Source organism: Saimiri boliviensis, chromosome 5 (genome assembly GCF_048565385.1).
Source record: "Saimiri boliviensis isolate mSaiBol1 chromosome 5, mSaiBol1.pri, whole genome shotgun sequence".
NCBI classification, from domain to species: Eukaryota; Metazoa; Chordata; class Mammalia; order Primates; family Cebidae; genus Saimiri; species Saimiri boliviensis.
In genome coordinates, this window is record NC_133453.1 from 45,198,233 (window position 1) to 45,214,212 (window position 15,980).

At 38.1% G+C, this 15,980-nt stretch overlaps 1 protein-coding gene across 1 annotated transcript in view; it reads left to right on the top strand.

Annotated features, from left to right (window-relative positions):
* The window catches only part of DNAH7 (dynein axonemal heavy chain 7), a 334,446-nt gene that overhangs the window by 304,257 nt on the left and 14,209 nt on the right, over nucleotides 1-15,980 (top strand). The window contains exons 59-61 of the mRNA XM_003925707.3: nucleotides 5,372-5,557; nucleotides 7,032-7,169; nucleotides 13,490-13,720. Coding sequence (XP_003925756.1) covers nucleotides 5,372-5,557; nucleotides 7,032-7,169; nucleotides 13,490-13,720 — 555 coding nt within the window. The remainder of the gene's footprint in view (nucleotides 1-5,371; nucleotides 5,558-7,031; nucleotides 7,170-13,489; nucleotides 13,721-15,980) is intronic.

Below are 15,980 nucleotides of genomic sequence, written 5' to 3' on the forward strand. Positions count from 1 at the left end.
TCCCTTGATTTCAGACTTCTAAATTCCAGCACTGTTAGACAATACACTTTTATCATGTTAAGCCACCTATTGGTGCCATAGGAAAATAATACAGGAGACTTGCCATGATAACCCACGCAGATGACAATAAGAGTCTAAATGAAATCATTTGAGCAAGATTAGGGAACATGGTAGAGATACAATGAATATGGAGGGGAAAACGCAGGACCTCCTAATTTATACCAGGACATGCTCTACTGGGTCCTAAGGAGGTCCAATAGATTGTTTATGGCAATGGAATAAAACATACATGCTCTAATTCTAAGTTACTATGAATAAAATTTAACTGGAAAAAAAACAAAGGTTGAAGAATTTGGAAAGCCCTTGCTCTGTGTCATAGAAATTTGGCCTCGGTAGGTTCCCTCCACCCCAGTCAGGAGTAAAGAGCAAAAGCAAGCCTTTAGGAAGGTGAAATCTACAGGCAAACTTCAGGCCTTCAAGAGGAATCAAACATTAATAGGAACTCGAAGGGACAAATATTTCACAAAAGTGATCCCTGGCATACAAGTGTCATGGCTTAAATACTGCAAGTGCTTATTTCTGGTCTAGTGCTGCGTGTCCATGGAGCTGATATAACATTATGTGCTTTGTAAAAAGTAATAGGTCAAGGAATATACAAAAATTTGGAAAGAAATCAAAATAAGGAGTGATTACTTTATGGAATCCTGCTTTGATGAAGAATTACTAAATGTTGCTGTTCTCTATTTTCCGTTCTTTGCCTGCATCAAAGTCATAGAACCACCATCCACCCAGCCCCCAAGCTAGAACTCTGGCAGTCACGGATGCTGTCATTCCTTATCCCTTTCCACCTGTATCCTCCTCCCACCACCTGCTAGCTCCTGGCTCTGTCCCCTGCCCTGCACTGTGTCACTACAGTCTTCTTGCTCTTCTCCCTGTGTGATGTGTTCTTTCACGTCTCTGAGCTTTGGTCTTTTCTCCTATTCTGAGTGCCCTTTCCTGTGCTCAGTCCTTGTCTACTTTTGGGACTCTTTCTTGAACAGTCAACTCAGATGCAGGAACCATGTCTGCCTCCCCTCAGCACATTTCTGCATCCACCATGGCTGAGACTCACTGTCCAGCCTCACACTGAGATTCCTTATCACTACGGTGATAACCTTATAAGAGCAGGAGGGAATTCCAGACTTTTTCGGTTTTCTGTAGTTTACCTGCTCATCATCTCTGTGATCCTATCCGTAAGATTCTTGGCACAGTGATCAGAAACATGGGTGCCCAGGCCCCAGTTTGCTCTGGCCGCCTTAACAGAGTTGGTGATGCATGTAGTTTACTGGGAGCTGCAAACTTTTGCTAAGAAGTAGAGCATGTTTTGCCAAATCATGAACCACTAGAACATATGGAGACTTTGATTTGTTTAATTCTGCATTCTCAGTGCCTAAAACAACGTATGTAGTTTTACAGACTCCGTGAGTGTCTGTTTAATGACTGAATGATAATAAGTGGGAAGATCTTCAAGCTCTCAGAAACAAAAATGGCAACACTACTATATGTGGAAATTTGGTTTAATAGCAGCATTTAAAATGAATAGAAAACAGAAGAGGTATTCAATAAATGAAGTTAGAATAATTGGTTATTCGCTAAAGTAGATTCTTCATATGTAATTGCTGTTAGATCAAAAAAGGCTAAATAGAAAAAATTAAAGTATGAAAGAAGAAAATTTAGGTGGATATATATTATCTACTTGGCCGATGAGCAATTGCTTTGTCATTGTTGTTTTGGTAGGGCTGTGTGTGTATGTGTGTGTGTGTGTGTGTGTGTGTGCGCACACACATGCACGTAAGACCCACCTCTCACCCCCCACTCTGACCCTAGCTGATCCTCAAGGCAACCATTTTCACAGCCTGGGATATCTGTGCCTGGACATTTTCCTGTGCATCTATAGATACACGTATATAAACACAATATACACATAATTTTTTTCTCAAAGACATAGTCTACATGTTAATCTTCAGCTTACTTTTTTTACTCTACATATGTTGTAGATAACTTTCAAAGTAGAGATCTTTGTTTTAATGCCCGCCTACACAGCATTTCTCATTTTTTGATAATTAAGATTTTCTTCTCTTCTCTTTTTGTTTTTTGCGAATTAAGGTAAAATGAACTTCTTATATAACCGTGAATACTAGTTGTTGACTTCAAGACCTGTTTTCACCTTCTCTCTCCAGCCGCTCATTGTCTCAACCCTCTTGTAACAAGGAACAGGGAAGCAATCCAAGGAGCAAACTGCTACTGTTTATAGAAATGTTAGTCAGTCTACACGCCCACCAACCCATCCGCCCCTGGAAAACACTCCTCAATTTAATTGGCCCTGGTTTTGACCCCTGAGAGAAACAATAGATAGCATTTACCTGGTGGACTCTCAGGGGCATGTTGCAATTCTCCTCCTCTGCATCTCATCTATGTCTACGACACAAAGCCTGCCTTCTCAGGCGCTAGCTGAACCACCTCTACCTCATTTACTACTTATTTGATTTGCATACGAGTTTTCTTATTTTTCATTTTTATGGGATGGGGGCCTATCAGTAGCACAAAGCCAAGCAGTGTGTGCATCTCATCAAACTGCTCACATTTGCAGCTGGAAGCATGTCAATATTCTGCAATTCTTCCTGATTCAGTTTTTTCACAAGGGCTTTGTCACTGATACATGTTCTCCTAAATTCATGTTCTACCAAATAGCAAGTCTTACCATTTCTAGCTCCTAATTCACTAAATTTCCCCTCTCTAATCATTACTACGTAACCTAGCGCTACTGTTTTTACTTGAAAGTGGAATCACTAGAATGTGGGATCCATGCATTTTAGATTTTTTTCCCCCTTGGGTAAGATTGAACACTTTAGAATTTAGTAGGTAACACTAAGAAGGACATAGCACAAAAATGATGAAAACATTCTCAAGAGATTACTATATTTTAGTATAAGAACAAATTATATATATATACATATACATATATACATATATATATACATATACATATATATAGAAAGAGAGAGAGAGACAGACAGACAGACATATTTATATTTTGAGACAGAGTTGCCCAGGCTGGAGTGCAGTGGCACGATCTCAGCTCACTGCAGCCTCTGCCTCCTGAGTAGCTGGGATTACAGGCATGTGCCACCACATCCAGCTAATTTTTGTATTTTTAGTAGAGATGGAGTTTCACCATGTTGACCAGGCTGGTCTCAAACTTCTGACTTCAAGTGATCCCCCCACCTTGGCCTCCCCATGTGTTGAGATTACAGGCATGAGCCACCGCGCCTGGCCTAGTATAAAATATTTTAAAATATTGCTATGTTAAAATATCATAAATACCATAGAAGTAAAAGAGAAATAAAAATGGAGAAAATATATAAAATCTTATCTGAAAGACTGATTTAATATCTTTACAAAGAGCTTTTGAATAAGAAAAGATACTCAAATTAGAAAAACACATAAAAGATCAGGGTGAATACTTTATAAAATAAGAAATACAAATGGTGAATAAAAATTTTGAGAGTGTCAATGCCAAAAACAAAATTAAAAATAATTACATTGTTGTCAATTTTTTTTCCTAAATGATAATACTCTTTTATTGAGAACAGTGAGAAGTAGAATTTCTGCTGGTGGGTGTGTGAATATTTGTGCTCAAGATAAATTGCAATGTGAAAAATCAACACCATTGCATTAATAAATATTAAAAAATTCAATACACTAGAGAACATAATATAATTTTTTTAAATAGAAAAAATATTTCCCCAAATTTGAAAAATAAAAGTCAGCTTATAAAAGAATATGTAGAAAGAAGTACTATTAAAACTTTAATAGGGCAAGGTGCAGTGGTTCATGCCTATAATCCCAGCATTTCAGAGGCAGTGGATTGCCTGAGCCCAGGAGTTTGAGATCAGCCTGGGCAATAAGATGAAACCCTACTTTTATATAAAATACAAAAATTAGCCAGGCATGTAGCATGTGCCTGTAGTCCCAGCTACTTGAGAGGCTGAGGTAGGAGGATCTCCTTAACCCTGGAGGAGGAGGCAGTGAGCCCTGATTGCGCCACTGCACACCAGCCTGGGTGACAGAGTAAGACTCTGACTCAAAAAACAAAAAACCAAAATCCCCCACAGAACGTGACACATGTTCTCCTAATTTCACTGCCTTAAGTTCCAGTTTTGCCAAATAACAATAGGAAAAACAGGCTAGTTTACAAAAAAAACAACAAATATTATTAAACATATGAAATAACTGTGAACCTCACTATTCTAGAAATGCAAATTGAAATAATAATATCACTGACCCACCATATTAGCAAAGATTTAAAAACTGGCTGCTACAAATGCTTCAGCTTTTTGGAAAAGCTGAGTGGTAATGTTTATAAATTGCTTTTTATAAGATTCTTTTTTTTTGGAAAAAATTATAGGAATCTGGACTGAAGGATCATTAAAAATTTTAAGAAATGTATTTAATGAAACATTCAACCCATTAAAAAATTAGAAGCAACAAAAGTGTTCATATTAGAAAACAGTTATTAAAAATAGTATTTGCAAAGAATGTTTCATGAAATGGTAAATCATGTAAGAATTTGTGAAAAAGTAAGTGCACAATTTTGTGTGTGTGTGTATATATAAAATTCCAATTGTCAAATATATATGGATATTGAAAGGTGGTGAAGTAACACTGCTGATCTCTGATTTTATATATATATGATCTTGCTCTGTTACCCAGGCTGGAGAGTAGTGGCACGATTAGAGTTCACTGCAGCTTCGATCCTGCTACCTCAGCCTACTCCCTAGCAGGGACTATAGGCATGTGCTTCCACACCTGGTTAATTTTTTTTTTTTTCTTTTTCGGTAGGGATAGGGTCTTCTCATGTTGCCCAGGCTGTTCTCGAACTGCTGGGCTCAAGTGATCCTGCCTCCTTGGCCTCTCAAAGTGCTGGGATTACAGGCATGAGCCACCATGCCTGGCCCTCTGAATTATACTGTATCTGCTTTGCCTGCTACTCAGCAGTACAAAGTTTTCACAGATGAGCATTATGATCTAATTCATTTGTATCTGGCACACAGTAAGTATTGAAATAATTTTGGTTGATAGACAATAAATTCACAAGTTAATAGAGGAGTTCCATTCTCAGCATTGACTGGATGGAAATAAAAAGCCAGAGAAGAAGAGAACAACGCTGGGAAAAATGGCAACAGTTAACAGGGAAGCATACGAAGGGAAGCTGTGTTAATGCAAACTTTTCGTAAGATGTTTAATTTAATAAAAGGGACAAACAAGAAACACGGTTCCGTATAACATGCTGCTGATGAGCCGGCTGGCCGACGTGTGTTCTTTGTTTTAGGAACTGCCGTATGATGCTCTGCGGTACATGACCGGCGAATGCAATTATGGAGGCAGAGTGACCGATGACTGGGACCGGCGCACGCTGCGCAGCATTCTAAACAAATTCTTCAATCCAGAATTAGTTGAAAATCCAGGCTATAAATTTGACTCAAGTGGCATCTATTTTGTTCCTCCTTCTGGTGATGTAAGTATGCCCTTCTAAAAAACTAAAAGTAGTAAGACATGAAATTATTTTGGTGGTGATATTTTTTAAATGGTGATTTTCCTGCAGGCTTTGTTTTTTTGTTACCCTCGTCTGTGCTTTCTTCAGTCACAGAGTGACAGAACAAAGCTCACGCTATAGGTGGAGTTAGAGGTTTCCTGCTTGTTTTAACATAAAGAGTATCAGAACTGTTTCTCACTCAAGAATAGCTTTTTCAGCGACCTGAAGTTCTGTCATCACAAACTCAGCCCTTTGGCTAAAAAGATATTGTCCCCAATTAAAATGGAAATACATTAGAGATGTTATTAGCAAAATATTATTAGCAGTAATAGTTAATATTTATATTACAGTTATTTAGAAGTCAGTTGCAAGTAATTATCCCACTATCAAATTAACATTGTTATTATTGTTTTATCCCAAGTGAGAAAGAAGGTTTGTTACAGTAGAATAATTTACCCAAAGCCACACAGGTAAGAAGGTGGTGGCGTCACAGAACCACCTGCAGCCCAAGTTCAAGATTCCCTTCTGCTCTTCTCAAGTCCTGGCCACTGCCTTCTGATGATCACAGCAGATTTCTAGAGATTGCTAGGACAATCAAGTTCTTTCTCATTTTATTCCCAGAAATCAAAGGGCATACATTGAAAGTTAAATACAAGCAACAGCAACATATACTGTAATCCCCCAACCGTAACCCCATCTTCCACTAGGAGTAATGCTAGCTGAGGGCAGATGTAGATATAGATAAAGGGAAAAAAACAGTCCGAAAGCCTAGGTCACAGATTGGGTACAGCAAGTCAACATGGGAGCTGGGGTAACAAGATCTCCACTGACGAATTGCCAAGTGAGAAAAGAGCAAGACAAAGTAAGGTGTTTGTAACATGACCCAAATAGTAAAGCTATTCATGACCAAACCCCCTTTGCCATGTCTGTGTGTGGATGTTTGTATATAATTATATGAGCATCAAGGAAGGTATGAAATTTTAATAGAAGTCGGTTTAAATAAAATATAAAATATGAATGTATGCATAAAAAGAAGTATAAATGTTAATGGTGATTATCTCAGAATAACAGAATTTTATGAATTTGGTGGATTTTTCACAATCAGAGTAAATTGGAAAAGAAATATTTTTATTGTGATAAATTAAGAAGAGCCATAAGTAAAATATGACACAGAAAGATTTCTCTGTAGGTAATTTCTAAATAAAGTTACCAGAGTTCCCCACCCCCATTTAAAAACCCATTCCAACTGAATGGCACATTTTCTTTTTCTCTCTAAATATGTTCATATATTTTTTAACTTTGGCCCAGGCTAAAAGAAAGTGAAAGCACTCAGTGTCCAGCCTCATAGGCCTATCTGCTCAATAACTGGAGTGTTGAAAATTACCTCCTTTCTGTGAAAAGTTTTAGAGTGTAATTGATTTCTAACCTCCTGACTTCTTGTTATTCATCTCTGCAGCACAAAAGCTACATCGAATACACAAAGACTCTGCCACTGACCCCAGCACCAGAAATCTTTGGGATGAATGCCAATGCAGATATCACTAAGGATCAGTCAGAGACTCAACTGCTATTTGATAACATTCTTCTTACACAGGTGTGTGATCTGTATAGGAGCCAGCTTCTGAGGCCTGGGAAGGAGGCTCCCCAGGTAGCATGTGCCAGCACCGAGCAGGCTTCCTTACACAATTCTGTTCAAGTGGAGAAACATTTAAAGGAAAAGACAAAAATGTGTGTACAACTTGAATATGGATTTGAACACTAAGTACATGAACATATCAGGGTATTTTTGTTTTTTGTTTTAAAGAAAGAAAAATAATTAAAAAAAAAAAAAAAAGAATAAAGAAGAGGAAGAAAGAGAAAGAGGAAGAGGGAGAGAGAAGGGGGGTATTGCTTTATTGCCCGGGCTAAAATGCAGTCTAAATATGGGTATGCCTATAATTGTGCTTAATAATGGAGACATGAAAAAAAAATGAGGGAAGAAAATAACAAACAAGGAGCCAACCAATATTTCATTTAAACTTGTAAGCTGATATGATATGGTACTGATAAGCGTGTATATTTTGTATATTTAAAGTGGAGAGTTCTATAAATCGTAATTACGTTTACTTGTTCCAGATCTGAGTTCAAGTTCTGGATATCGTTGTTAATTTTCTATCTCATTGATCTGTCTAATATTAATGTTGAAGTCTCCCACTATTATTATGTGGGAGTCTAAGTCTCTTTATAAGTCTCGTATGTCTGGGTATTCCTGTATTGGGTGCGTACATATTTAGGATCTTTAGCTCTTCTTGTTGTTGCATTGATCCTTTTATCATTATATAATGTCCTTCTTTGCTTCTTTTGATCTTTGTTGCTTTAAAGACTATTTTATCAGAGGCAAAATTTGTAACTTCTGCTTTTTGTTTATTTATTTATTTATTTTATTTTTGCTCTCCGTTTGGTTGGTAAATCTTTCTCCATCCCTTTGTTTTGAGTCTTTGTGTATTCTTGCATGTGAGATGGGTCTTAGGCCCATTAGTTGATGTAAATACTTCATTATATTGATGCTCTTTACTTTTTGGTATTTTTTAGAAGGGCTGATACTGTTTGTTCCTTTCTATGTGTAGTGGTTCTTTCAGAAGCTCTTGTAAAGCAGGCCTGGTGGTGATGAAATCTCTGAGTGCTTGCTTGTTCACAAAAAATTTTATTTTTCCTTCGCTTATGAAGCTTAGTTTGGCTGGATGGTGAAATTCTTGGTTGAAAGTTCTTTTCTTTAAGGATGTTGAATATTGGCCCCCACTCTCTTCTGGCTTGTAGGGTTTCTGCTGAGAGATCTGCTGTAACTCTGATAGGCTTCCCTTTGTGGGTAACCTGACCTTTCTCTCTGGCTGCCCTTAGTATTTTTTCCTTCATTTCAACCCTGGTGAATCTGACGATTATGTGCCTTGGGGTTGCTCTTCTTGAGGAATATCTTTCTGGTGGTCTCTGTATTACCTGGAGTTGAATATTGTCCTGCCTTGCTAGGTTGGGAAAATTTCCCTGAATAATATCCTGAAGCGTATTTTCCAGCTTGGATTCATTCTCTTCGTCACATTCAGGTACACCTATCAAACGTAGATTAGGTCTTTTCACATAGTCCCATATTTCTTGGAGACTTTGCTCGTTCCTTTTTATCCTTTTTTCTCTAATCTTGTCTTCTTGTTTTATTTCATTGAGTTGGTCTTCGACCTCTGATATCCTTTCTTCTGCTTGATCAATTCGACTGTTAAAACTTGTGCATACTTCACGAAGTTCTCATATTGTGTTTTTCAGCTCCATCAATTCACATATATTCCTCTCTAAATTGTGTATTCTTGTTAACATTTCATCAAACCTTTTTTCAAAGTTCTTAGTTTCTTTGGATTGGGTTAGAACACGTTCTTTTAATTCACAGAAGTTTCTTATTCTCCACATTTTGAAGCCTGCTTCTGTAATTGGAACAGACTGGTTCTCCATCAGGCCTTGTTCAGCTGCTGATGAGGAACTGTGATCCCCTGCTGAGGGAGAGGCGTTCTGATCTTGGGTATTCTCAGCCTTTTTTGGCTGTTTTCTTCCCTTTGTTGTAGATTTGTCCATCTGCGGGCTTTATAATTACCGTCTTTGTAATTGGGTTTCTGAGTGGACGTCCAACTTATTGATTCTCAGCGCCGAAATCTGAGCAACCCACTGCACCAACTAAAACAGCAGCGTTAAGATTGATGGTGCTTTTCTGACTCTGCAGCAAGAACCGACGCTCCAAGGCCTCGGCAAAACCACCTCGCCGGTCACAAGAGTTGCGCTAGTGACCCATGGGGCTCCTCCACTGGGAATCTCCTAGTGCGTGAGCAACAAGAATTCATCTGAAAGTGTGGCGTCCTCTCGTTCTCTGCGCTTTCACTGGGAGCTACAATCCCGAGCTGCTAGTGATCAGCCATCTTGGATCTCTCTCTCGGGTGTTTGTTTTTTTTTAATCAATCTTTTTCTGGGAACCAAGACCTTTGAGTATCATTCTGCTTCTAAGAGTTTCATTTTGCCTTTTTTGCATAAACCCTGCCCAAATACGTCATACATTGTATCTCTTTTATATTTCTTTAAAGTGGAAGAAAAATTTCAAAGATACTTGGGAAGCAGTTTGATGACAGAATTTGTCTAAAATTTTACCTATTTTAATTTCAAGTCCCGTAGTATTTCAACAGCTATTCCAGAACATTTAACCTGATTTACATGGACACAGTTTCATTCACACTAATATTTTATCAGATTTATATTAGTATAATATTTAAAATATAATTGCAATAGTGAGTACAAAATGAAGTTAAAAGTGGAGGAGAAGAATTTATAAATGCAGTTCTACTGGAGAGTGCGTAAGTGCATTGGCATGTAGGAAAACAATCTGTGAAGACATCAGAATTTAGCTGCCATGAGCACAGGTCAGTACATTTTAATGAAAAACTGGCTAATGTTGCTTGTCTATTAAGAGACCTTCTGTTTTATTGTTCTTCCTTTAGAAGATATGCTCAGTTGTTAATTTGTTTTTTGAAAGCAAATTAGTACAAATGGCAAGAATTCCCATAATGATTCAATAAAATTTTGATGAATTAAGGAAGAATAATCAGTCAAGCAAGTTATCCTATTAACTGGAATTCTAACTGATCTTTTTCTTTTTATGGCATCTCAGAGTAAAAGTGACAACAGTTAACATTTTTGTATAGTGCTTACTCTGTGCTAGTGGTGCTCTAAGTGCTATTAACGTGTAACAATGCAATGCTAATGACAGTCCTATGAAGTGCGGTCTGGCTATTACTATTGCCATTTTACAGTGAGAAAACTGAGGTGCGGAAAGATTAAGTAGTTTGGCCATAGTCAGCTAGTACAATTTCAAGTCAGGACTCAAAACCAAGCAGTCTGGCTCCTACCAGTTTGGCTCCAGAGCCTTGTGTTCTAAACCACTATGCTATATTCTCTTTCTAGATTCCGAAAGTGGGATGAGATCTAGAAGGCAGATAGCCAGAGATCCTCAAAAAGCTAAAAATTAGAAGGATAATGTGGTATGCTATTACTAATGGAAGAGTCCATGGAAATCCTATCTCTGCTCTACTCTACGGTGACATTTTCTAATAAGGCAAATGGAACAAAGACCATTTTTACATCCATTGTAGATATTGATAGCACTAAAATTACTTATTTCCTGGGCATAAAAGCATATGTGAAAACATGAATGAGTAGCTCTTTAGGAGCATTAGATTGCATTTAATACACCACAGTCTGACAACAGGACATTTACAGTGTCTCTGGCTTTACCTAAACTTGATGGGGTGTGCCACGTTACAGAATATGTAAAACAGTGGGCTCACTCCAACAGAAAATGACTCCAACCCAAACAAATAAGTTTAAATACACAAGGGGTATCTTTTTAGTGTATAATTAAACAATCTCTTTCAGTCCTCAAACTTGGGTTGGCAAATACAATTATAGTAATGAGTTAGCAGTAGTTCAGTGATTCTAGATTGGGTTTATCACAATGCAGAGGTAAAGAGACCAGAACTGCAGAGCTTGGAGAGCAAGTTAATGATGACAAGACTTTTTGTATTTAACTAATTTGTCTTAGAAAAAATAAAAGAGGAAGTTATCAGAGCCGAGACGTTTACTTGAGCAGAGCTCCTTTGCTTGTGGTTAACTGCCGCATGCTAATTTGAATAAGAAAATTGTTTCAACTTAAAATATTATAAAACTGGATATAGTCTAGGATCTCCAAAAAGGTTAAACTCTCTGATGTCCCTTTGAAAATGAAAATGAATTTTACTTATCTTTAAGAGGAAAATAACCCTTAGAAGATTCTAAATGCTATTTGTGATAACTCTAAAGAAAGATGGTGAAAAGGAAAAAGCTAAGGTAAATAATTGTAAGTATATAGGACCCAATTGGTCTTAAATTTTGGTATCAGTTGGATATTACTTTCAAAAACCTATTACCCTAATCATGTGATCTTTGTGTGTGAGAAATAGGTAAGGGGAATGTATGCGTTACTTTTTTTTTTTTTTTTTTTTTTTTTTTTTTTTTTTTACAGTTTTTGAAGAACTATAGACCTGGAATTATTTTCCCCCCTAGAGGCCCAGCTCTTGTTGGAAAATAGGAATATTTTAATGAGTTTTTACTGCCTTTTATGCATACCACAGTTACTACTGGAAATCAGCATATGATTCCTTAAGTATAATGGAATTAGAGATTTCATTAGTTTTAGTCAAATACTTGCTTTTCACTCTCTATGATTTGTTTTATATATTTTGTTGCAAACCTGGTACTATGGAATCATAATAAAGGATTATTGCCGGGCGCGGTGGCTCAAGCCTGTAATCCCAGCACTTTGGGAGGCTGAGGCGGGTGGATCACAAGGTCAAGAGATCGAGACCATCCTGGTAAACATGGTGAAACCTCGTCTCTACTAAAAATACAAAACATTAGCTGGACATGGTGGCGCGTGCCTGTAATCCCAGCTACTCAGGAGGCTGAGGCAGGAGAATTGCCTGAACCCAGGAGGCGGAGGCTGTGTGAGCCGAGATCGCGCCATTGCACTGCAGCCTGGGTAACAAGAGCGAAACTCCATCTCAAAAAAAAAAAAAAAAAGGATTATTATATGAGCATATCTCATTTTTAATAGCACATAATTAAAACTTACCAACATGTAATTATTTTATTGTGTAACTTTATAGGATATTATGGTGGTATGTGGTAAGTAATGTTAAAAGTCACAATAGAGGCCAGGCATGGTGGCTCACACTTGTAATCTCAGCACTTTGGGAGGTCAAAGCAGTTGGATCACCTGAGGTCAGGAGTTCGAGACTAGCCTAGCCAACGTGGTGAAACCCCATGTCTACCAAAAATAAAAAAAGTAGCCAGGTGTGATGCAGGTGCCTATAATCCCAGCTATTTGGGAGGCTGAGGCAGGAGAAGTGTTTGAACCTGGGAGGCAAAGGTTGCAGTGAGCAGAGATTGTGCCATTGCACTCAAGCCCGGGCAACACAGCAAGACTCCACCTCAAAAAAAAAAAAAAAAAAAAAAAAGTCACAGTAGAAACTTAGGTAAAAATAGTTAATATTTTCAGATAGATTTTGAGAATATTTAATATTTAATATTTATAGTGTAGAAACCAGGAAACATAAAATCTAAAAGAAGATTAAACACAATTTCCTTGGACTGAGAAAATGTGATATATTTATATTCTAATAGTACTCGTTCTCTTTCATCAGACACACCCCATATTTGTTCTGAGGATTTAATAGTTTTTTCCCCCAGAAAATAGAGATTCATTTACACAATTCCACTATAAATATAAAAAACAAAAATGGAATTGAAATTCTCCTTCCTTGCTTCCAACGTGAATCATGAAAGTCTGTCTTTTCTCCATAACTCTTCCACTGCTAAAAGGAGATGAGCTTATTTTCTTTGCTCTCCTGGTTCAAGGAGAAAACTATATCTCTGCTTTTGGCAACCAGTAGACACCAAAGTTATTTGCAAATATATTTTGTGGCATGCTTTCTCAAAGCAAGATGAGATTTCCCTCTTCTGGTTTTAATGCCCGTCATCCAATGCAGTTCTTTTCCTCCCACTATCTGTAGCATCTGCTGCTTGCCCTGCACCCAGGCAGCCAAACATACAGCTTATCTGCTTTATCCAGATCCTCACTTGCCTCTGAACACATTACATGCCCTTATTCCTTCTCCCTAACAATAGTTTTCTCTTGAAAATCCATCCTCCTTCCTGTTGCCATCACTCTAATAAATCTTGTATGGTGAGGGATCATGGATAAAATAACAGAGCAATGTTCTTTCTTATAAAGATTTACCTTAGGATTTTTCCTGTTCAGCTATGCTCAGACCTTTATAAGGATTTTGGGGTTATAGTTTGGATTCTTCATAGTCTCGTTCAGCAGGTGCTGGTGCAAAATCATCAGATGAAGTAGTGAATGAGGTTGCTGGTGACATCTTGGGCAAACTTCCAAACAACTTTGATGTTGAGGCTGCTATGAGGAGATACCCAACGACTTATACGCAGAGCATGAACACTGTACTTGTCCAAGAGATGGGACGGTTTAATAAGTTACTGAAGACCATAAGAGATTCATGCATAAATATTCAAAAAGCAGTCAAGGTAAGGTTGAAAACACCAAAAACCGCACTAAATGATATATAGCATTCATTTATTGAGCAAATATTTGCTGAGCATAAATACTGTGTAAGCACTGTTTTGGGTTCTGGGGACAGATAAGATTAGAAAATAATTCTTGCCCTTGAGGAGCTTATAAAATTCTGGAAGTGAGAGTTAATAAACAGGGAGATAAGTATAGAGGATGCTATTAGATAGGGATAGGACCCTGGATTGGATATATGCTAAGGAGACACAGTGTGGTAAGGAATGGAACACTTGCCCTCATAAAGCACATTTATTTTTATTTTATTTTGTTAGAGATGGGCGTCTCACTCAATCACCCAGACTGGAGTACAAGTGATGTGATCACAGCTCTCCGCAACCTTGAACCCCTGGGCTCAAGGAATCCATTTGTCTCACCTTCCTGAGTAGCTGGGACTAGAGGTGTGAGCCACCAAGCCTGGCTAAGTTTTCTTTAATTTTTTTTTTTTTTAATTTAGAGAGATGGGGTCTTGCCATCCTTCCCAGGCTGGTCTTGAACTCCTAGGCTCAAGTGATACTCCTGCCTCAGCCTCCCAAAGTGCAGGGATTATAGGTGTGAGCCACCAACTTCTGGCCCGAGCTCAAATTTTAGTGAGGGAGGCAAACTGAAAAATAAATGGGCCAGGCTCATACCTGCAATCCTAATACATTGGAAGGCCAAGCGGGAGGATTGCTTGAGCTCAGGAGTTTGAGACCTTCCTGGGCAACACAGCAAGACCTCATCTCTTCTGGAAAAAGAAAAGAAAAATACTGGGCATGGTGGTGCATGCTACTCAGGAGGCTGAGACAGGAGGTTGGCTGGAACCTAGGAGATTAAGGTTGCAGTAAGCTACCATTCTACCCCTGCACGCCAACCCAGGAGACAGAGTGAATCCCTGTGTCACAATAAAAATAAAACAAATACATAATTTTTGGAAAGTGATAAGTTATAGGGAAAAAAACTAAAATAAGATTAGAGTAGAGAATGATGGGAGAGAAGCTGTCTTAGGTTGGGTCAGGTCCGTCTGAGGCATGACTCTCGGAGAGACACCTAAATGACATTAAGGAGCAAGCCATGGGACGTTTCAGGGAAGAGCATTTTAGGCAGACGGTATGACACAAGTTTAAAGCCAAGAGAAAACAAGCTGGGCCTGGTCCAGGAACACAGGTAGGAACGCTGATTGACTAGAGTGGAGTGAGCACAAGACAGACCCTAGTACTAGAGAGAAGATGCCAGAGGCTGGATCGTGATGGTGTTGACAGCCAGAGTTAGGGTCTTAAATGTCATTTTATTTTATTTTAAAGTATAAATGTAAAGAGACACCTTCACAGGGTTTTAAGCAATGAATTGAAATGACCCATTTTACATGTTAAAAGGTTTAACCACTGCCGCAAGGATTATGGCAAAACGAGTACAGACAGAGACCAATGATATGATTGAAGAAATCTAGCTGAACTGGTCTCTTGTAGTAACACTGGAGGTGTGCTTTCTTCTTTTTATTCTTTTTTTTTTTTTGGTCTCATCTTACTGTGTATTTTCAACTAGCCTGTCTTCTAGCTCACTAATTATTTCTTCTGCTTGATTAGTTCTGCTGTTGAGAGATTCTGATGCATTATTCAGCATATTAATTCCATTTTTTAGCTCCAGAATTTCTGCTTGATTCTTTTTAATTATATCAATGTCTTTGTTAAATTTATCTAATAGGATTCTGGATTCCTTCTTGGTGTTATCTGGAATTTTTTTTTTTTTTAAGTTTCCTCAAAAGAGTTATTTGAATTCTCTGTCTGAAAGGTCACATATCTCTCTCTCTCCAGGACTGGTCATTGGTGCCTTATTTAGTTTATTTGGTAAGGTCATGTTTTCTGAATGGTTTGATTTTTTATTTTATTTTATTGTTTGCTCCCCAGACACCATTCAGTATCCTACATGGTCTTGATGCTTGTGGATGTTCATCAGTGTGTGGGCACTGATAAGTGTTTATCATAGTCTTCACAGTCTGGGCTTGTTTGTACCCTTGCTTCTTGGGAATGCTTTCCAGATATTTAAAGAGACTTGGATGTTGCAGTCTAAGTTTTTGGTCACTGCAACTGTATCTGCTTTAGGGGGCACTAGAAGTCCAGTAATGCTGTAGCTCTTTCAGACTCATAGAGATACTGCCTTGGTGGTCTTGGATAAGGTCCAGAAGACTTCTCTAAATTGCAAGAGAAGGAGTCTTGTTCTCTCCCCTTTGTTTCTCATAAA